General features: G+C 38.8%; 4 protein-coding genes across 9 annotated transcripts in view; 2 read left to right on the top strand and 2 right to left on the bottom strand.

The window, feature by feature from the left end:
* LOC132697851 (regulating synaptic membrane exocytosis protein 1) overlaps positions 1-8462 on the top strand; it is a 91572-nt gene extending 83110 nt beyond the window's left edge. For 3 of the 4 annotated variants that reach the window (XM_060663550.1, XM_060663548.1, XM_060663549.1), the window contains 3 exons: positions 2815-3029; positions 4092-4274; positions 4334-8462. In XM_060663550.1, the coding sequence (XP_060519533.1) occupies positions 2815-3029; positions 4092-4274; positions 4334-4495 (560 nt within the window). In that variant the 3' untranslated portion in view covers positions 4496-8462. Of the gene's footprint in view, positions 1-271; positions 913-2814; positions 3030-4091; positions 4275-4333 lie in introns of those variants that run through there. The other variant, XM_060663551.1, reaches the window with a different exon arrangement.
* Positions 8463-8464: 2 nt separating this feature from the next.
* Positions 8465-9517, bottom strand: LOC132697852 (cleavage and polyadenylation specificity factor subunit 4). Its single transcript, XM_060663552.1, has 2 exons — positions 9348-9517; positions 8465-9290 (listed from the first exon to the last, which is right to left on the bottom strand). Exons 1-2 carry the CDS (start codon positions 9448-9450, stop codon positions 8551-8553), a joined length of 843 nt encoding a protein of 280 aa, XP_060519535.1. The 5' UTR covers positions 9451-9517; the 3' UTR covers positions 8465-8550.
* A 214-nt stretch (positions 9518-9731) lies between these two features.
* LOC132698676 (integrator complex subunit 15) lies at positions 9732-11159 on the bottom strand. Its single transcript, XM_060664869.1, has 4 exons — positions 11060-11159; positions 10748-11006; positions 10459-10693; positions 9732-10403 (listed from the first exon to the last, which is right to left on the bottom strand). The coding sequence occupies exons 1-4, from the start codon at positions 11145-11147 to the stop codon at positions 9732-9734; spliced, it is 1254 nt and encodes a 417-aa protein (XP_060520852.1). The 5' UTR covers positions 11148-11159.
* Positions 11160-11509: 350 nt separating this feature from the next.
* LOC132698135 (palmitoyltransferase ZDHHC8) lies at positions 11510-23333 on the top strand. 3 transcript variants are annotated; one of them, XM_060664035.1, is made up of 8 exons: positions 11510-11710; positions 11772-11890; positions 11972-12129; positions 12343-12710; positions 13944-14088; positions 14157-14421; positions 15522-15609; positions 18572-23333. In XM_060664035.1, the coding sequence occupies exons 1-8, from the start codon at positions 11619-11621 to the stop codon at positions 19191-19193; spliced, it is 1857 nt and encodes a 618-aa protein (XP_060520018.1). In that variant the 5' UTR covers positions 11510-11618; the 3' UTR covers positions 19194-23333. The 3 variants fall into 3 exon arrangements, with proteins under 3 accessions (XP_060520018.1, XP_060520017.1, XP_060520019.1); XM_060664034.1 differs by having other exon boundaries at positions 14142-14421; XM_060664036.1 differs by lacking the exon at positions 11510-11710 and having other exon boundaries at positions 11972-12024; positions 12084-12129; positions 14142-14421.
* The last annotated feature ends 7 nt before the right edge of the window (positions 23334-23340 follow it).

The following is a 23340-nucleotide window of genomic DNA, read 5'->3' as shown; positions in this document are numbered from 1 at the left end:
AATTTTTGAATGCGGCTTTTCAAGGTTTCACTGATGAATATTTCGAAAATTTAAAATGTCATCACGACTGCAATTTTGAATTTTTACTAAAATTTGATTGTATATAATTACTCTCAATTGCTCATCAACCTCATACTCTGTTTGAACCCTTTGAACATGAAACGGTCGAGGATCATTTTCATACAAAACTTCCCAAACTCTAGAGCAAGCAATTCTTTCCTAAGCAGCAAGTTTTCTCGTTCATTTTGAAGTATTCTTTCTTTTCTTACAGCGGTTCATTTATACCTTGGTATCCTTGATATAGATAGATAGAACACTGAAGGAGAACGACTGGGACTGAAGATCAATATAGACAAGACGAAGGTAATGGTGGTTGGCAGAACACGCAATTAAATATAAGAGTAAAAAACAAGAACATCCAAAAGGTCACTAAGAAGATCTAGATCCAGACTTAGACGGGATCGAGCGAGCCAGAACAGCATTCATTAATAGAAGAACCTTGCCAAGCAACAGTGGACTTAACGCTTCGATATCGCTTTATAAAATGTTACCATACTGCTATATGGTGTACAAACCTGGACCATAAAGGCCAACGTGATGAATCGAAGGCTACTCAAAATTTCCTGTACCGATCACACAACAAATGTTGAAGTATTAAATTCAATGGGCAGAGAAAGAGAATTGTTGCCAATAATAAAAAGAAGAAAAACTGCCTATATTTCAAAATTCCGAGTACCAGTTCTTAAAACATGTAATGGAAGAAAAGATAGAAGGAAAAACTCATGGCTAAAATATATAAGGTATTGGACAAGTCTCGATGCGCCACACAAGATCGAGAGGAATATGCCAGAATTGTTTGAATGTCTTCTGTGTATGTTGATGAATGTCTTAGCAAATGGAACGTTTTTATTAGGGTAAGCGTCAATATAAAGCCGTCGTGTTTGATCTGCATTTCCATTTGCTCTTCCGTTACGCATATCACGATATTCAGTATTTGAATATTCCTGATGGGCTATCACAGTGGCAGTTGGATAATAATCTATTTTAATAGAAACTAATTTTTAAAAGATTGTGACGGTGACTTTTTCAAATTTCATTGGGTAAAATCACGATTTGTGACTTAACGATAACATTTATCGACTTAAAAAGAAGAGTAACAATTTTTGATGATTTGTAATTCTGTTTAAGGCTATCTGTTCTATTTTTGCAATATCAGTCTAAATAGATCAGGGAAAACAAAAAAAATCTGGGTAAAGTGCCCTCTAGTGACAGATTTTTGAAGCACTTTTATTTTGTACTTTTACTAATTCATGCCTACGTGTAAAATACCAGTTTATTTCGTTAAGAATTCAGCCCACTGCGTTTAAAATAATATTTACTATTATTTTACCACGTTGGAACTTTCCTCTAAGTTTCCGAACTCAATTTCCCTGTATATTTTTCACCAATATTATTTTTCTGATAAAGTCGTTCTTAAGTCACGAAATTTGACATCAACTAAGGACGCAGGAACTAAAGACGCTAAAAATGAAAAGATATAAATAATGCAACGAAATACATTTTAATCTAGAGGTTCTGAACAAATACGTCAAATACGACGTCAAAAGAAGCTTGGGTGTCTCCTTACCGAAATTTAGTTGCTCCCTATAGTTAGTCCAACTTAAAGGGCAGGTTAGTGGGAACGGTCGTCCATAGAGAAAACTAGTCGAAAGAGAGTTGCTGAATCAATATCGGAACACTATTTACTAGCGCCACCGTGAACAGAACGAACTAAATTGGAATGACGAAAGTTGTCTTAGAGGAAAGCAACTGCAACATTTCTTGACTAACGTAGTCAAGTAAAACGCAACACGAAACAAAAAATAATAACATCAAATAAACTGAAAGTTTGCGAAAAAAAAATTCTTTTCTAGTTGAATGCACTGTATCATTGTGCGAGGAGCTCTGCAAATGCGGATTTCAAAAATATACAGCACATTATAGTTATTATTATAGGTTTAATTATTACTTAATTGTGGTTTCCTTAAAATGAAAAATCTGAAATATTAAAAGTAACAACAATACAATAATAGACCTATACCATCTACAAAGACATTTAAACGTATTTCTTTTTCACTTCAATGGAATAAATGCTTGGAGAGGAGAAGAAAGCAAACCGTTCCAAACCAGGATGAATCGTTAGACGTCCATTTCTATTATATTGGTAGAATGGGTACAATTCTACAAAATGAAACATTTTTTTATCTGCAATTTTTATTGGACTCTTCTGTACACCCTTTACGCAATTTATTTAACCTCAGCTTGTTTTAGAGTTTTGACTGAATTTTGATCATTATTTCAAACCAAACGAGTGGACGCATAGTATAAAATGAAACAATAATAACTCAACTCGGCATTTTGATTTACACATAACCTATAACTCATACAAAATGACGCACGGGCCCACCAGCTGACATTTAATGCAGCGTGACGTCACAAGGAGACATTTAGAAAAATAATTATCAGATAGCGCGATGTTTGCTTCAAGTTCAAAATTTATTTTATTCTTATTTATTTGCTTTCGAAAAAAAGTGGTCCATTCTCACGACAAAACCATCGGGCGAGAAAACCTTTAAAGTGGAAGTGTTAACATGGATTTTTTAACTTTTAAGCAAGAGGGGAGACATTCCAAATTGACATTCTTTCTTTCCGTTAGTTTTCTCTGTGTGGTCGTCAGTACGGAACGACTATTTCAAACTAACCGGCGGCTGTTCTAGGTGTTCCGAGTCTTATATAAGTTTCCGTCAAATTAGAAGATCTCCCCAAAATTTTCAGGATCTAGCGCAGCGTCCAATCGCAAAAACAGCGTAATGGAGGTGGCAGAAACCAAAGAGATCAAAGAATCGTCGCCGCCGTCGAGCCCCGAGAGGGCTTCGCCCCCCCGCCTGGGCCCCGGACAAATCAAGCCTCGCGGCTTCAGACTGTCCGGCACCAAGCCGGTCGAAATCAAACTGGGCCTGTTGATGACCAAAGGTCAACTGGAGGTCGAGGTACGACCCCACGAAAATCCCAACCAACAACTAAACGTTCTTTTAAATAACATAACTCCAAAATCTGTTAAAAAACGAATATTCTGCATATTTCTAGTCCAAAAGGTACGACTTACTTGAAAAACATTGCTAGTGAATTCTACAACATAACACAACAAGCAAAAACAGAAAAAAGTGAGTTTTTTTTGTAAATTGCGCTCTATTTGGTCTAGCTTACAGCACAGCATAGGTAACTATTGACAAAAATTCCTAAAGGATGCCTTCGTAATGAAAGGGTCTGGCCTAATACATCATCCTCCAGGTTTGTTAATATATTCAAACAGTGGAACAACTTCTAAATAGATTGTCATAAAATGACGACCGATTCTTCTAACGACCCCCGCAATTATCTCATAGCGGATATAAGATCCTGTCTGGCGTGGAATAACATATAACAAATAAATATACATCCGCATAAGACGAACACTATTTTTTAAATTTATAGGCACTGCGCCTGTATCACTTCAAATGACGAATATACAAAACAATATTTTATATTAAACGACACTAATTTCAACCGATTTCTACATTATATGGGACCGGGCAGGAGCAAAGTCCGCCATGTGCAATGATTCCCTTCAAAAGTCCGAACTGTGGTTATGACCACAGATCTTCTTCTTCTACAATTCTACAATTTTCTGCACAATGGGCACGTCTTCCGGAGACGTTCGTCCATTTCGGAACCACAGATTATTATTACATTGGTTGGCTGGTATGCCCTATGAACTTAAATAAAAGAGATGGATTATCTATTACCAATTAGCGATTTTTTATTTATATAGTCTAACCTGTTGTTGATCAATTCAATGAAATAAAAAAAAAAACATTTTACAATTTTTTATTTGTGTTGAAGGAAGAACCTCTTGTAACTACTAGCCGTGTTTTGAAAATGCATCACGCGAAAGTGCTAAAAATCTACTCAAAACAATATTCCAAAGAAAGTATAATCATAGTGCACACTTACTTATTGAGGTTATGTTAGAAATATCCAGCGAAGAGTGTTAGTTGAGAACCCTCCGATAGGTGGTGTGCGCGCGACACATAGCCCCCAAAGAAGCACCGCCGGACACTTACGTCAAGTGTTACCTGCGTGACGGCGAGAGGTGGCTGCAAAAGAAGAAGACCAGGGTGTGCAGGCATTCTTGCGAGCCTCAATTCAGGCAGACCTTAAAGTATCAGGCGTGCGACGTGCTGGGGAGGAGTTTGGTGAGTAGAAACGCCAAGGAGTACAGCATCTTTGAAAGCGTCGAGCGTCTCCGTTGCAGGTCGTGATGCTCTGGGAACGCCAAGGAGGATTCGAGCATAATCAAGGTCTGGGCGGGGCTGAGGTAGCGCTAGACTCGCTTACCCTCACCCACCTGAACGTCGGTTGGTATCCCCTGTTTCCGATTCACTCTCTAGGTAGCGATTCGAACGATTCGCCTTGACCTGGAGGAGAGTCGCCCACGGAGGAGTCCCCCGGCTGATTCTGGAGGAGCCGGTGTTTGGGTTTGGTTAGGTGCATGTAACGTCGTCGCCATTTGTAACGAAAGAACAGATGAACGCGCTTCGCTTATATAAAAACATACCGAGTGTCCCATTAAGAGCGGAAAAGAAATCAATTAGTTTTCGAGTTTTCGAAATAGCTGCCCAATTTTAGTTATAAGAAAATTAAAAAAAATTAAGATACTACTTTTTTACAACATTACGCATCCTAACCTAAAACATTAATAAAATAACCTAAACTTTGGCAGGCACTTCTACCTTTCCGGTTTTTTATTAATGTCCAGCCGAAAAAAATGTCGTGCCAAAACCAAAGAATTACTAGTTTTTTTAAGTAAACATTTATATTTGATTTAATTTTACCATTCTTATCCTAAATAATAAATTTTCGTTTTATTTGGTAAATTCGAGATGATTAGACATTATAACAGCAAACGATAAAGCGGAAATGTTTAGTTTACTCACTTTTAAGGTGAATATAAACATGGGTTGTTGAGTCTTTTTTACTATCTACCACGTCCTTGAATTTTTTCAAAAGCACAGTAAAAGCCATGCAACGCTTTAAGGTTTTTTGGAATCATCAACCTTTATTTCCGAAAAAGATTTGAATTAATCTCGACTTGAAAACAATACTGACTTCAACTGTGGTTAACCTTAGTAAATGTTGTATACATCGCCCCCTGACGGCCGTTTCAGCAACTCGAAAATAACTATCAGCCTGGGACGCCCGGTACAAAAAAACTCGGTGTATTATGTGTAGGTAAATGTAAATTTACGTAGGGGGCCTGTTTTTTTTTTGGGGGGGGGAGGTAGGTTATATATTGCATTAAATTTTTCGTTGTTCGCGTCAATGCGAGGACCAACGTTTACACCAAATACACTTTATAAGGATCCCGATTGGGCGAACGCCCACGGCGCACTTGCCCGACCCGGCGGTCAAAGAAGAATATGCTCCATCCTACGGATTGGGCCGTATCTTAAACGGAAACTCCCCCTTCCGTTAAGTCGATTTTATTATTAATTAATTAAATATTAATCTTCCGCCGGTTCGCTCCTTCAGAATGGGGAGTTTTCCTTTGAAAGCGTACTATTTGGCCCACATTGTACATCCTTCGCGTCTCGTTAATCTCGCAGAGACTCTCTTTTTTGATATTGGGATGTAAATTTCTCTAGAATAAAATACCTGTCACTAAACAGGTGATTACGTTAGAAGTAGACTTTCGTTATGGTTTCCGTTCTTTGCCGCGTTCGGTTAAAGAGCATATTGCTGTAAGAATAACACCAAACTCCTTAGTGCTAGATTTGTAACAAAAAAAAACACAACTATGCCATAGTAAGAACGAACGCGCCAAGATATAAAGACAATATTCTATTATTAAAATTTGGTTAAACAGTGAAAATATAATACGCCGTCGAGAAACTTCGCGGGGACACAGACCGCGAAATATCTGGTGGAAAAGAAGCAGAACTTCAAAGCCGTCTCGATATAAGTGGTGGCGTTTTGAAGCTTGTAAACAATTCTCGTCCGTGCGTTAAAACCAGGGAAAAAATGCACGTGAGTAATATGTATTTTAAAACGTCATTGATCGGAGCCTCAATCGGTCGTGATTGCAAAAAAAAGGAAAATATTTATATAGCAATATGCGGCAATCGCATCAAACGCCGGCTTTCTTCCGTTCTAAAAATGCGTTGTTTTCGAATGCATCCCAGTATTGATGACGGTTTGCGCTTCGAATAGCAATAGACAAAACATCGAACGGCGGACATTGTTTCGCGGCTACCTTAGCTGTTATGTTTAAACTGCTACGATACGATCTTTCGATTCGACCCTCACCTACGGAGAACTTAAAAATTTAACTTGTCGCGTTGCGTTTTGGGCTGATCTGCCAACGCCGTTTCTAAAATAAAATTCGAAAAAATTACCCATGTGTTTTTGCAACGCAAACGACAAGCTTGGTTAGTTCTAACGGCCATCGGCGTAACCTTCTATGCTTCAGAAAACGACTGAATAATAGGTACTAATAATGTGAACGTATCCATACACAACGCCATATAATCTATCCCACGACTGTTTGTAGATGTTTTCCTGTACTTCTTATCGTGTCGAAACCATAGCTAGGCCGATATTAAACGGCTTTGTTTGTACACGTCAATCGATGGCCTAACATAATTGAAACATGACAATCTTCTAAACCTAGGTAGTTTATTGTTAAACGATTACGTAATAAGTGTTGCGCTGTTAAATGTGTGTCGACATATCCCTTCGTACGTATAGCTAGCGACAATCTGTCATATGTGATGTTTATCATATCGGTTCTGTACATAACCGTAAACTTATTCTGGCGGCGCCGCAGAAACTAGACGGCGTTGAATGTTTGGCAAGTTTCGGCCCCATACGTTAGCAACGTTGGGCCACTGTCAAATATTTAACGTTCAATCAGAAACTTAGGATATTTGATATGAAAGAAGCAGAGAAGTGTTCTTGGGCTTTGTTGATAAAGCCCGGTAAACACGACGCAATTTCTGGGCTTATTTTTTTCACGTAAATATCGCAACGCGTCGAATTGCAAAAAATTTAACATATAAAATAAATTATTTTTCGTTTTCAACAAAGTCGAAATCACGAAAGGTTGTCTATAAATCTAAGTAATAATTTTATGAGCTGGTAGAATGCTCAAGAATATAGACAGATTAAATATATGATTATAAAAAGTGCCAATAGATTGTTTGTTTAAAAATCTTGTAGAGCGAGTCAAAAAACTGTACCTATTTTAATATGCAACCTAAATTAGTTATAAAAGTAAGAGAATTGCAACAGAAATTGGTTTTAGAAAGTACAGAAATGGTGGATATTGGATTTTATGCAGCACTTCACACAAAAATCCTCAAGCTGTCATATGGTATCATTGCGCTAAAACAGGCTAAAAATTATCGTTCGTAATACCCAAATATAAAAAACAACCTTTAAAAACAAAATTCCACCAAAATAACGGAGCCCATTTTGCTCAACAAAATGGCGTCTCGTCTGCCATCAAAAAATCGTGTCTACCGGGCTTAACGGTGCGAACAGGCGTCGGTGGTGACTTTTTCTTCTCCTCCACGCTATAAAAGTGCCTCCTCGCTCTCCCACCTGATTGCGTCACATACCCTCTAAAAAAAGTTACATAAACTTTCGACAAAAGATTTGCAAAAGTTTTGGCCAATTTCCGAAGGAAACTATTTGCGAAAATACCGCTCAATCGTGTACTAGATGGTAGTTTAAATTTCGTATACATAGATCTCTTCCACAGAACATAGCGAGATTTGTCAGTGGCCATGTATTAGTAACTTTGCGTATCAACATAGCCATTATATTTGTCTAGTAGGCGTATCTCAGAGAATTACTCGTGCATATCGCGAGTTTCGGCAGCAAAGGGCGGTGAGGCTACCGTCAACGTATTTATTTAGAGAAATATTTAACGAATTGTGAAAAAAAAAACAGCCACATTGCAAATTATCCCGTCACATGACGTTTTATATTTTTTAATCGGCTGGGATTGCGGGGAAGGGTGCGTCAGGTCGAGTATGCCTCAAGGGCAGCTTAAGTGTGACGTCACGGAAACAAACTGACTATACTTATTTAACGTTAAAATTTTGTAACGACTCGTTGTATTTCGCTATGGAATTTTAACGTCCATTGTACTTCGGAGTAATTATGCCAATCAGAACTAACTTTAAGCGGTGTTATAGTTGTGCCAGCGTTATACAACTGAATATTTCTTTCTATGGAAAAATTTTACGAGGTTATTTTCACAGGGGTTTATAAGTGTGTTGCAAACCGAATTATTTTTGTTATATTAAAGAGATTAATATAAATGTGTTGTTCATAATATATTATATATAAATGTAAGAAATGGATAAAAAATACACCTATTTCCATTTATTTGTCGTTTTATTTAATGGTACATCCAATTTTATATTCAATTTATTTTAAAAAAACACTAAAAATATTTCTTTCATTTTACGTGGAATTTAGACCCGAACTATTCTGTTTCTGCGACAAGAACGCCAGGTGGCCTTTGGGACACTTATTGGCGTAGTGTCCCTTCGTCCCGCACTTATAACACGTCACGTCCTCGAGCCTCTTTGGCATCATCTTTTGAATGAATGTGTTTTGTATGTCGCCATCTTTCCTAACCTCCTCGGTCCCCAAGAGCTGCAGCTCTTTGTTGTGGTGGTGCTCGCTCATCTTGTTGCAATGGATCGCCTTGTGGCCGTGCTCGCCGCAAAAGTGACAAATGATAACGGGCGTCTTCTTCTGGTCGGACTTGTTTTGATCGGGCGGAGCAGGAATTTCGAATCGAGGATGCATGAACTTGCACTTGGCGCCGTCCGGGCAAAAGCCAGACAAATAGTTCGTGCAGAGCACCCGTCTCACGTGCCGGTGTCTGCAGTGCGGGCCGTGCCTGCAGAAACCCCTGTCATACCACGGGCAGTCTTTGATTTTGCTTTCTGGATCGATATGCAGAAAGGGGCACTCCTTGTTGTGGCACGCGTTGAAACGCGAATAAAAATAACACTCGGGCATTTTGGTCATGTCGTATTCGTGGAGAAACTCGCACTGGTCCCCCTTTTTGCAGAGCCCGCGCAGCCAGTGTTTACAGACGATGGTTCGGTCGCCCCTGACGTGCCGGAACGGGCAGTTGGGCCCCTTCGCACAACCGACGGTGCCGAAAAACTGACACACCGCCGCCGTCGATTCTAAAACGCGACCACAGTAAGATATATTCCATTAACGGTCGTCCTAAAACCACTTACTGTCCATTCCGGAAAACGGCAGTGGAAGAGCCCCATATTGCTCATCCAACGCGACCTCTATATCGAATTTAAAGTGTTCTACGTTGGCCACTAAAGATTCCATAGCAGTTAATTTAAAAATAATACGACTTGTAGTAAAATGTTTACACTGGGCATCACGGACCGACAAAAGTTTCTATGGTATGACAGAACGGGGCCATTGTCTTCTTTTTTTTGTTGACGCAAAGTATTGGCATAAGTAGGCAGAAAACGTGGATTCGCAGGGGAATTATTGCCCATGGACATTGCTCCTGCTGGATAAAATGTAGATTCGGTTGAAAATAGTGTTCGTCATGGGCAGATATGTATGGATTTGTCCTACGTAGGAGTTTTCCTTCGGGAATTTTATACCATGATTATCTGTTTGCGTAAACTTGCCGAATGACCTTGGTAGACTCGCCCATTAAGATTAAAAAAAGGGTAAGTCGAGCAACGCGTGCTGGATTGGCGGCAATCGGAACCGCATAGACAAAAAATAATCGGAACCACATAGACAAAAAATCGAGCGTAAACTATGATAATTGGTTTATTCTGCTTATGCCTGTTGATAACAATACTTAATAGTTTATTGTAGGGCAACTGTTGAATACTATTTAACAGTTCGTCAAGGTGCCCGTAGATAGCGTTAACACTCAAAGCGATCTGGATCGCTTGCCCGAACCGATCCAGAGACAGCTGCATGGCGGGATCACACAAGATCGAAAAATTACCGAGCTTCGCGTCCTCTTTATTCTTTAAATCCCTGTAATAGTACAATATTAGGGGCGAAATCGAGGCGGACAGGTGCTGCGCGTAAATGGCCTTGGACGAATTACTCCTCGGTATTTCCAAGATGCTCCCGAGCAGATTCAAATAGAGGTTGGAGTAAATCTCGTCGTTTTGTTGATATATCGGGGCCAAGATGCACCATCGAAGCAGGCCCGCGATAGGGGTGGTCGCCTCCATCGCAATGGCCCCCGGGGGCAATACGGCTTGTCGTTGCTGGGCAGCGACGCAAAGTAGCGGATTCGCCGACACCTGGAACACAGTAGCCACTTAAAAAAATGGCCACGGCCGAAATAACCCGCGTTACCCAATCGGCGACACATTGCAACAATTTGATAGGAGGGAACATCGTGTCCTTCTTCGGTAGAAAGTAATTTTCCGCGATAGCCGTCAAGAAGTTCGCCGTAAACTGGGGTGCGATGTTGGGCAAAGCTTTCAGCTTTTCGTTCGGGTTATGGGCCAGGTGGAAATAATCGTTGACCAAGCTCTCCGCGAGTTTGCAGCTATTGGCCGAAGTGCTCCCCAGCTGCTGCATCCACGTACTGGTCGACATTAGTATGGTCGGAGATGGTATGCCGATTGCTAAGGACACTAACTTGCTCAGAATGCTCAGCCTCAGCGCGGCGGTAGTGGGACTAAACAGGTTCAAAAATAAGGTGTTGCGGGAAGATTCGTTCGGTATTTTGTTCAAGTATTCGAACAGAATGTCCAGGAGCTGCAGCTCAGTGAATGGGGTCATCGGGTAGTTCCGCTTGTGTCCCCTGCGGTCCACTTCGTAGAACACAAACTCCGCCATTAGATCCAAGGAAAGGTCCATGTTCTTTATGCTCGTTATCCGGGCGCATATTAACTCGACTGCAAACAAACAGGACGTAGTTTTCTTCTATGAGTGAGCGACCACCGAAAACCTATTTTGTTTAGAGCTTCTTGGGCACACAGCGGGTACTCCATTTTCCGAAGAGTTTGTTTCAAATTCACTTCCGAGGAAGCGGACATCTCGACCAACTTTAAAATACCAAAATATTTCTTTTATTCTAATGGCCAACTATATTAAGGGCCATTGGGCCAGCTGACAAATATTCATCTCGTATGAGATATCTGATCACGTCTGGCCTGGTTACCAACAAGAATATAAGACATCGTGACACCTGACAATCCACACACAAAACAAGCCCTAATTCATAAAACTATAGGCACCACGCGTCTAAAAATTCAATTAAAATATGGACTTATCGAATCCATATTGCTCTTCTTACAGAGTACGGCATAGATATTCATAAATGGCCCATAGGCCTCGGCGTACCTCGCCACCTTCTGGCCGAATTGACATTTCCCGGTTTGGTGCGCATGATGTGAATTGTCGACTTTTGGAGCACGGTGTTTTCGTTTAACAGCCATGTTGACCTGTATGGGACTGGATTTCTATCTTTCGGCGAGGACTTGAGGCGTTTTCCACACGAGAACATTATGCCCAAGTGCGATGTCAAGACCAGATACATACCAGCAACGTTCGCGTGGACTTTGCTGATTGTAGCCACCACTTTGTTCTTCTATTACCCGTGAGTTATTTTTACGTCTGTTTATGTTTCCAAATTTAGCGATCGGGGTTTATTTCCGTAGTGCCCAGTACTATATACCCAAACACCCATGGGTGCCCGCGTACCAGGGAGTTATCACATTTTTCGTGTTGGCAAATTTTACGTTAGCAACTTTCATGGACCCGGGGATCATACCCAAAGGTAAGGATTCTCCTGTCAATATTATATATGCAGCTTTTTTTTTTTTAATTAGTAGTCATGAGCTTTTTAATTCTTTTACAGCGCCCCCTGACGAAGATAGGGAAGATGATTTTAGGGCACCTTTGTATAAAAATGTAGATATTAATGGTATTACAGTTAGGATGAAGTGGTGTGTTACGTGTAAATTTTATAGGCCACCGAGATGTTCACATTGTAGCGTTTGCAATCATTGTATAGAGGTAAGTGTACAATAAGAGCATTTCATAAACTCCCTTAATTGCGCTTCTCTTGCGGGTTATAAATAAACCGGCCTAAAATAAGTCAAAGTCTAGAGGTATTAATATATGTTGCGGAAATAAGTGTAAATGGTGCCTGTGCAGTATGCTTTCCGGAAAAAGCACTCATTTATTTTAGATAAAACCTTCACGTCTCACAACGGAAATTTGTTTTAGACATTTGACCATCACTGTCCTTGGGTAAACAATTGTATAGGCAGAAGGAACTACCGGTTCTTCTTTTTCTTCCTCATATCGCTCAGTATACATATGATAAGCATATTCTCGCTGAGTCTCGTCTACGTTCTCCACTACACACGGAGCTTTACGAATACCGAGCCAATCGTCGCTATGGTACTCATGGGTCTGGTTGCGCTCCTCGCTATCCCGATTTTCGGACTGACGTGTTTCCATATGGTGCTGGTGTCACGTGGCCGTACTACCAATGAACAGGTCACCGGTAAATTTAACGGCGGTTACAACCCGTTCTCTCGGGGATGCTGGGACAACTGCTGTTACACCCAGTTCGGACCGCAGTACCCCAGGTAAGCGTTCACTTTCCCCCCTACCACATCCTGGAAGGAACTATTGTAATGTTTTGAATTGCCGATGGTAAAATTAAAGCAACCCTTTTGGTTTAGTATGGAGTACCTACTTTTAAAATAACTGTGCGATGTTGTGTAAAGTGGTTGTAAATCTCCAGACAGGTCGATGCATTTGAACTACTCAATTGAATTTTCGTTTAAAAAAGGAAACTAGTAGTGACCTTAAAAATGGGAGTCGACACTGAAAAATTATGAAACAACTGGATAGACGCATAAGTACAAGTGTTTGAAATGACCCCGAATATTCTGCAACGCGAGCTTCGGCCAGTGCATTTGAACTACACCAGGTGCTAACTTAAGTTAGTTTGATTTAAATCATGGTTTCAAATTTTAAAGAATAATCAAGTGATTTAAACCCAACTCCCACCCTGGATATAGGGGGAACACCACAAATGGTCGAAAATCCCGAGCGGCGTTCGGTCCCGTTTCGGAAAGTTTTGGTGAGTTTCATTTCGCGAGGGATCAGGATGTAGCAGACTGTCAAATGGTTTACTTTGTAATTTGACATTCGATACTAAATACGTATAATCCGACTACGAATTAGGAAAAGGGTGCTTGTTTTAAAGATACAGGACGTACATCGGGTGCTAAATTCTCAAAGAACACATGAATTCCTATGTATACCATCAATTATTGTTTCCAAAAAAATATAGGTTAATTTTATCGAAGGGTGCTGCAACCAAAAAAATATTTTTTGTTAACCCGAGTATCTTTTGAAAATTTTGTTGTCATTATCGCCCCGTATTTATTACAGCCACCTTTATTACAGCTTAATTCCTGTTTAAAAAAAGTAATAAAATGTTAACTTAGTAAGATAAATCATTTTAAATAAGTTTCAAAACTGATATCCCTGATAAAATCGCTGGTTCTAACCTAAACATTCTGTCACTCGATCACGTATACCTCACCTCTCAGCTGTTGGCGGATCGGCTGTTACCAACCACCCCTCCGCCCTAACCCGAACGCCGTTCGGAATTTTCGGCCATTTGAACATTCGTTCATTTGCTACCATCTCGAACAAATGCACATTTTAGCATTTGTGGTTTTCCCTATGGAAACGTATTATTCGGAAACAATCGTGAAACATCGGCATCGGTAAAGCAATTTGCCACGTCGACGGTGATTTTTCGAAGAAGCGGCAATGTCGCTGCGTTAATCTAACCGAATTTTCAGCTTGATCAAGCCGCACAAGTACAACGCAAAGCGGAAACACTGTCCGCACGGTCCGATCGCGACGATCACGAACGACAGCCAAGTGAAGACGTACATGGACAACAGCAACGGAGTGCGCGGCATCAATTCGCACGCGTACAACAAGGTGAGAGACGCGCAGAAACGTCGCCTCGCCCACTTTCTCATGCCTCAATGAAGGCGGCATACTTTCAGATGTCCCCCGGCAGGGAGGGCTGCGAAATGGACATGGAACCGTCCGCGTCGCAGTCGCAGGACTGCGAGCCCACCCCGCCCCTCCAACGGCACGGCTCGAAGAGTAACTTTTTCCTGCCGCCGGCGGGCGACCAGGGCGGCGATTCGCCCCGCCATCCGGCGGCGGTCGTCGTGCCGCGGGGCCTCCACTATCCGGCGAGGGGCAGCCCGCACCCGCGGCCCCGCGGACTCGATCCCCTGCGGGGCCCCACACCCGACAATTTAGGTATTTATTTCTTTAATCAAATTTACAACCTATTGGCATCAACAAAGGCAACACACAATACAACCAAATGCAGGATTTTACTCTTTATTTTTGTTATTAAATTCACAACATATAGGTATAAACAAATCCAACACATAATAAAATAAAATATTTGATTTTACTGTTTATTTATTTATTTTTTGTGTTATTAAATTCACAACATATTAGTATTAACAAATGCAACAGGATAATAAGAAAATATAGCATTATATTATTCCTTTATTTATTGCATCAAATTCACAACTTATTGGTATAAACGAATGCAATACATATTAAAGCAAAATATAGGATTTTGTTATTTATTTATTTATTTAATAAATTTCACAACACTTTGGAATTAACAAAAGCAACAAATAATAAAATAAAACATAGAATTTTGTTATGTGTTTATTTAATCAAATTGACCGTAAATATCAAAAATAACATTATAGGACTTTTATAATTGTTTATCTCAACCTCAATTTTGACAATACCTCCCAATTATAAATATTTTACACCTTGGCACGACTACAACTCAAGCATAGTCACTTTTATCATGCACAAGCACCCTACAAGCTCTTCAGTGATTTTCTTTTTATTAAAGGATAAAAATTTACACATTGGATTTTTTATTTATTCGATAAAATAAACGTTTTTATTGTTTTTATTATCAAATATAATAAAATAATATATTGATTTTTTATATTTGTTTATTTATTTATTTATTTATTTAATCAAATTCACAACATGTTGTTTTCTGCACTGGAATGCTCTTCTTTAGCTAATATACGAATACCGTACCATACTGAATAGACACTGTAATATGGAAAGAGTGAAAATTGGGGTCTGGAAGAGATTTAAATTATAACGATTACATTTGGTTTGAGTAATTAGGGTAAGTTGTGAGCCATTTAATCAGTAATAACCTCAGTTTAACTTTAACCAGAATAAAGGAACAGCTTCAACATGTTAGGGAGAGGAAAGCTGTGATATCATGTCCGAACGAACAAATCAAGTTTGATTTTTTCCTCAACTAGCGTGACCATTTTAGTATATGATAAATTTTATTTTAAACTTTGCAGGTCCTCAAAGGGCGTCCCCGACCATGCAGCAGAGGATCAAGGCTCTGGGGGTGCCGACGCCATTGGCCATGTCCAGTCCCGTAAGAAGGTAAGGTGCGGATGCCTTTCCGGCAGGTGGTGTTTTATTAGTTTTCCGGTAGCTCAAACGTACCGTCACGCGGTGGTCTGTTGGTCAAATTTTTTCATTTTGGTGGTAAATCATCGCTTAACAATTTCTGCACTATCGCATTTTTTTATTTTGGACAGCAATAATACATTGGATACGTACAAAGTGACGCGCAAATAATTCCGGTAGTTCAAATGCAACACCACCATCGCGCAAATTGTAAATCGTAGTTTGAACGTACTTTCGCCGCAGTTTATTGTTTATTTTACAAAACACTGTTATGTTGACATCTATGAATCATTAACTATCTTACTAATACAACGTAATATACAGTATTCACTATTTATCGTTAATTAAAATGATAAACTGATTTAAAAAAATGTTTTTTTTGAGTTACTTAGTACATGTATATATGAATATAATAGATGCGACAATTGTTTAGTACTTTCTGAAAGTTTTTTTTTAATTAAAAATCGCGTTTGCGGGGGGTGGGGGGGTCCAGGAAAAAAATCCATTCTTTATATTTTTCAACAATGTACAGGATGTACGCAAAAAACTGAAAATTTTACTCTCCTTGTAATGGTAATTGAGCGTAACTAGAAAACTATGCTTCAGTTGGCAGACTTTTTTACATGACACACACACACATATTGTACAGGGTGACCGAGTTATTCTGCGCTATATTAAAAAACGTAATAGGTGTTTTAAATTTGCAGCTGTCGATTTCAAATTAATCAGAAAAGTAAAAGTCCATACCCATATCTAAACCAAATATATTTTTTTAATTTTCGTATTTTTGTTTTGGGTTATTTCGGCTTCCAGAAAAAAAATATTTTCTGTAAAAGTTATCATGTAATAACTAGAAAATTCCTGCATAATGGTATCGAAGGAAATTATAAATAAAAGCGACCCCAGTGTGCTTTCCTGAGGGACTCCAGTGATAACTGGAGCTTAAGATGAACTAACCGAGATATCTTTTTAAATTAGTTTTTTATTTCTACCATATAATGACACTATAGCTTCCTCTGTCGAATGGCCTTTACGAAAACCAAATTGGTAATCACTTCAAAAATTTTCTTTGTTCAAAAATGATTCTGATCTTTTATTATGCATGAAGTATTACGAATTGGGACTATAACTGTCTTTTTCAATGCATCGGGGAGTCTAGCCTCTCTAAAAAATCTTTTCAGAATATTTCTCCAACCTATCACTCACCGGGACTAACTGTAATCGAATTTACATGGAATGTAGTCAATATATATTATCAATGGAAGGTCTTTTGTTTTTGTCAATTTTTGTGTATACTTAGACCAAAAATATAGCGCATTTACAACCGACCCCGCGATTAACCTGCTACTGTTTATTACTCCAAAGCCGCAGCCTCTTTATCAATAATTTTTTTTACAATTGACTTCGGAACTTTGATCATGTGATTTGTTTTCATTGCTGCTCCTACTTCCCCTTCTGAATTTCTTTAAAAGTTGTAAAATCAAAACAATTTGTCTTCGTCTTCTAAATTGTTGTTAGGTCTTCAAATTCTACGTCGTTTTTCATGCCTTCTTCTAACAGGGGAACATCTGCTTCATTCGACGGTCTCCACATTTTAATGTGTTAAAGAAAAGGAACCCCCAAAAATGTTCAATTGTAGGATTCTAATAAATGTATCTACCTTATTTATCTACTAAGAAAAGAAACTATACTCTTAAAAAAGACTGGTTTACAAAAGAATATTGTTAATCGACAGGCACCCAAGACAAAAATGATTATTTGACCTGTAAGATATATAAATAGAGTACAAATTACCTTACCCTTACGCTTTGAAACAGCCTCGCAAGGTCAAAGCTTGAGAATCAGGTACATAAATACGTACTTACTTGAAGGATCACAGTCAAATGCCTCGGTAATATATACGAACATATTGTAATTTAGATTAAACTGTTAAGAACGATGCATATCACCTGATGTTGAAATAAACTCTTCCACTTATTCAAAAATACCCCGCAGCATCAATGTTTGATCAAATTTAAAACGTTTCAAAAAGAAATTCAAGTTTCTACCAGCATTCATTACGGTCCATCTCAGGATGGGTTTTAAAAAACTTAAAAGGTCGTAGGAATAAATGTACTATATTTTTGGTCGTATTATACCTCTGTTTCTTTGACAGTGACTCGAATCAATCAATTTGACGTAGATCGCAAAACAGTTTCGGGTAATTGGAAGTAACACAAGCTTTCAAGTATTTAAATTTTGAATTTGTACAAAGTAGAAACGCACTCAATTCCAAAATTAAATTACTCTGGAAGTTGTAAATATACGTTTACAAACTTTTATTACGATTTTTTTTCGTTTTGTTTATTCAGGAATTGATATTGAAAATGTAGATTTGCGTTTTGCATATTTTATTCTATCAAATATGTTTGCCACAATGTCTTGCTAACGTAAGCTGATACGTTCGTTGGTTTGTTAAATCGAGTGTATGTTTATCGCAAAAATGATTCAGTGAGTTGACTGAAATACGTCATTTATTTAATTTTAAAAAAAGTCTGTTATCGTCAGCATCATACGTTCCACTATTTAGTTTTGGCGGTACAATCATCATTACTGCTTTACTTTTTATAAAACTTCTGGATTCCTTCTGCGTCGGTTTTTGTTGACTCGTTCGAGTAGTTTTGTAAAGAATATTACAGTAGCCTGCGGAGGTTCCTTTGAAAAATCATTGATGCTTTTATTGAGCCCAAAACTTGAAAATAAATGATGCGTCTTTACACTACGCACCTTCAAAACGGACGGTCGAAGTCTCCACATAGAACAGCTTGCAAGTAATTTTCCGGCCAAACCGTGTGTTTTCGTTTTTCTAGGTGGACGTGATCGTCGAGCTTTCGCTTTTTATCTCTGTACCCGCCCGCACCCCCTCCCCTATTGTAGTCGCTCGTGCTATCCGCAGGTCGAACCCGAGCACGCCTACTCAGCCGCGTCGGCCCGACTTCATCGGCGTCGTCTACCAGAACCAGTCCGGGCCATACTACGAGTTTCAGGGGGCGGACGCGGCCACCCACCAACGTCAGACGACGTCCCAGGCGTACGGCGGCAGTCCGCAGAGGCGGTTCATGTCCGAGGGCGAGCTTGTCCGCCAGGAGGCGCAGCTGTCGTATCCGAGGTCGAACAATACTGTCGACAACATCAGGGAGTTAGCGAACTCGCCGCAGAGGGGCGTCTACATGTGGAAGGACACTTCGCCCGGTTACCCGCCCCCCGCACCTCAACAGCCCGACTTTTACCGGTCGAACCCTACTAGTCCGACGCAGCAGGTGTACGCCCAACAGCCGAGGACTTACCATCCCGCGACGAGGGGTGGGGTCGCAGTTTATCCGCCGCAGAGTCCCCAGGTGCACCGGAAATTGGGGCCGGCGTCCGACAACAGACGACGACCGATGTCTTTCGTGAGGGCGCTTGAAATGTCGGACGGGGTCGAATTAAACGCGCAGAATTCGCAATGTCCTACGCAGAGACCGCCCACACCGGACCGCACCAGCGTCTACGACATGAACTACGAGATATCGGTATAGGACAGGTGTCGGCACTCGTACCGCCGGAACGAGTGTTAGTTTCTCTGTATCAGAGATCCCCCCTCTCTCCCGTACCTCCCCCCCCCAACCACGGGTCCTTTTACGACGACCGCGGATGTAACATAAAACGTCACCTTTCAACGATATCGGCCCCCCCCAAAAATAGATGCGACGACATTTTTGGTGGTTATGTTGTTGCGGAACCCCCTTCATGCATCTACATACACCAAAAAAAAAAGCGTTTTGTCAAATTTTAACGGTAAAATGGTGAAAATAACGATCATGTCGGTTCGATAACGTCGATCGAAATGAAACGGGAACAACGGAGTTAATGATTTTATTAGACTTTAACCCTTGTCTCCGCAAAAGTGCCACACAGACGGCCGTTTTTTACGTCATCGGTCATAGAAGCGTACTTGTGGGGTCTTTTAAAAAAAGACTTTTTTTAGTCAAATAACTTTTGAAAACACACTTTTGAAAAATATTAAAAATTATAAAAAAGACGCCTAAACCATTTATTAGAATTTTTCCATTGTGTGGTAGATCTGAAAACATGGAGTTCCACACAAGTCTCTGTGACTTTTCTTACACATATATCTGGAAACCTTTCTATGTTTTTCCTTTGCTGTTGAGCCTTTGCTTCTAGAGCCGGTTTTTGTCTTTTCCGTTGAGGGAAGTAATGTGGGGAAATGTCTGTTCTGTATTCTGGCTATATCAGCAGTTGCAGAAACAGAAGTGGGCTTGTTGCCATTGGATTTGTATCTGCAACAACAAAAATTAACGTCATTGAGAATAATCGGCAATATATGTGAATAATAGCCATTAAAATGTATACAAACCTTTTGAAAATTCCATGTAAAAGATTTTATTGAAACTGGACAAGTCTGTTTCATGTAAAACATGGCATCCAATGTATGAAAGACTAATCTCTTGTACCATTTTATATTCTTCCTCATGATATCCCATTTGTTTATTATAGTTAATCACACATTCAGGTGGCATTGTCAGTTTTATCAAGTGTAACCATTTTGTTTTTGTGCATTATTGTTATCGTCATCGTGTCTCTCCTGTCTTTCCATTTCAAAACCTGTCATCTTTTTCTAATTGTTCTTTTACAATCGGCATAGGTCTAACAGTCCCACAAGAATTTTTTTTTTTTGTAAAGAAAATATGATAAGATCGGACTGCTATAGGAATTATCTGTAAACAAGGAGTGACCTTTGTTTAGATGCGGTTTCATGAGCTGAGCAGTTGTTCCCAATTGTATGGCGTTTATTTGTTATATATTGCTTAAAAAGAAGTATTCCATTAAACAGTATCATACTTTCATCAATCACAAAAAGTTAGAATTGTGTGATAGAAACCTTCGCTTATTGATCTTACTTTATGTAATATATCACCAGTTTCAGCATTCTCGTTGTTTGAAAAATGCATTTTTTTAGCATTTTTGTAAGTATGTCTTTTGCCATTTTTTTGCTGGAAAGTATAAAAGAGGATCTGTTGACCAATATGTGAAAAACTCATCTAAATCAAGATATATAGCATGTATAGCATATCAGTTATGAAAGGAGATATATCTTCAGTAAAAAGATTGAACAAATAATCTGTTTTTGGTGAGTCTTCTCTCAATGTCATGTCCTTTACTCCACTCTGGCTGTCATCAAGTTCACGCAACTTAGACACAAAGTTCTTTTTTGTCCAGTGCTTCATCGATGTCTTCTGCAAAACTGTTTCCTTCATCCGCTAACATCGCTTAGCATATATTCGCTACCACTTTCTATAAATGGGTCCTCTTCACCTCTTATTATTTGTTTTTGTTTTGTAAAACACTTACACGTGACTATCATTGCAAAAGTCATTAAATAATTTCATCACTTGATAGAGAACACCTTTAATCAGCTCTTTTAATAACTTAGGGCAATCCACTAATTAATTGAGAGAGAGAATTAATGAATGACTCATACAATTGCTGTGATTTTTCCAATAAAGGGCATAGTCAAACATCACATGACTTAAATTCGCAGTGTCCAAAGGGTGCAACTTTAATTCTATTTAGATTGTGCAGGAGAACAACAATGGTTGCTTCTCAGTCTACACATAGATCTAGATCCAGCTTACGAAACCTGTGTTTAGATTAGAAATAGATTTCTATCTGTCGCCCCAAGCATTCCGGATGTTATGCTTTAATTTAGGCAAAAACTCTCTAAAACTCAATTTTATATTCTCCTGTGATCCTAAGCGAGCAGCATTGGGAATCTGGTCAGCAATATAGTTCTCTTTTATTATGGTATGGCTAGGTATCCAGCATAGTTAGATGTCCTTTTTTTGAGTTTTTATTAAGGTAATTAGTTGTACTGAAGTGGCTTTTACTTGATGAAAATCCATTTAAAATAGTTAAATAAGAACAAATGTGAAAATCTGAACAACGTTTGTTTTTATTTAACTAAGGTAATTAGGTTATTTTTTCAGTTGATATCTTCAAGGGCCACTTTTCGGGTGTGAAAAGGTGACTGCTTTGTTGATGTCATCGAATTCAATCCAATAGCGTAAATGTGGGCAGAGCAAGTCAGGTTATTTTCATGCAGTCTTCTTCTCACTGAATAATTTCGGATTTTTTACGTCTTGTATTGTTTGTTCTCGCCGATTGTTAATTAATAATCCAATAAATATGAAGCCTGCATTTCCATAACCATTTCCATTTTACCACAGTCTTAGCGTTACAGCAAACGTGCCGTAAAAACAAATAATCCGTGAAAGAGTGCTTTATTCTACTTTCACCGGTTGTTTTGGTTTCATTAAAACCGGATAAAATAAACAAAACATTTGCTTCAGTCGTGGGAATTTTTCTTTTCCACCATTTTTTTTCTTGCTTTGAGAAACATTCTTCACCACTTAATTTTGTCCTTCCAGCTATCCTCTCGTCTTCTCTTCTCATTGGATCCATGCATATCATTTCTGATACTTATGCGATAAAACTCAACATAACACTTAAACAAATTTATGCACGCTTCTTCATATAATAGCTTACTGTCTGTCCATTTATAAAATTTATCTACACTGACGTGTATGGTAATCTTTCGGTAACCTTTAAAATGTATTAAATTAATCACCTCAATCTCATGGTAAGTCACATGACGATCTTGCAAAATAAGTTTCCGCACTGCATCAGTGTGCAGGACAACCACCGATTTTGGACAATCCTCACGAAATTTATCCTTAAGAATATTAAGACCACGACTGAAGTCCGAAAACCAGCGGTAAACAGTAGTCCTAGATAGTGTTTTAACTCCAAAAGTCGAATTAAGTTCATCGATGCATTGTTGAGTTAATCCATATCTAAATTTGTAAAAAAATAATGCACGAAAATGTTTCCAAGTTCCAGTTATCACAAAAAACAAACACTCTTTCGCCAAAACCTCACCTCGAAATATCAAAATTCAATATAAAAACGTTAATCGCCAGATGGCAGGACTAGTTTAAGAAAATCCCGAAACAAATACGGCTTTATAGACACGTAGTGAATAGGTTTATCAAAAATTTATTCTGGCAAAATACTTTACGTATAACATACAAAAAGTGACGATCGAAATCAATAATAATTCTTTACGCCCATTACGCGCACAAAGCAAAAAATCATTGTAAATATTGTAAGCTTCTTAAAAATGGAGCAATATTGTTCTTATGATTTTTTGTTATGATAACAACCACTCTATTTACAGAGGATTTCACAGCATAAACGAGTACTTATTTTGTTAATTCGATAAGACTTTCTCAGTTTTACTTCGTTATTCTGACCGACTGAGGTAAGAAAAAAACACTCCTCTTTATAAAAGAATTAACTTTCTTTCAGGCAAATTCTTATCACATCATGAAGTTTACTATGTTTTTTATATATAAATAGCGACTGCTCTATAACCATCTTAACCTTTGTTTATTGTTGTTTACTGTTGCCTTGCTTTACTTAATGCAATCGATTGACGTCATCGAACTGATTTGACTTAAGCGAAGTGATCGACATATATATTTGAGACTACGCTTTACTGTAGAACATAACCTCGAAAGATGAGAAAAACCCGAAAGAAAAATATTAACTTCTAACAACTATGATTTTATTATTTTATATATATATATATATATATATATATAT

The sequence above is a fragment of the Cylas formicarius genome, unplaced genomic scaffold, assembly GCF_029955315.1.
Source record: "Cylas formicarius isolate icCylForm1 unplaced genomic scaffold, icCylForm1.1 PGA_scaffold_2__14_contigs__length_35257938, whole genome shotgun sequence".
Lineage (NCBI taxonomy): Eukaryota > Metazoa > Arthropoda > Insecta > Coleoptera > Brentidae > Cylas > Cylas formicarius.
This window is presented reverse-complemented; position numbering and strand designations above follow the sequence as displayed.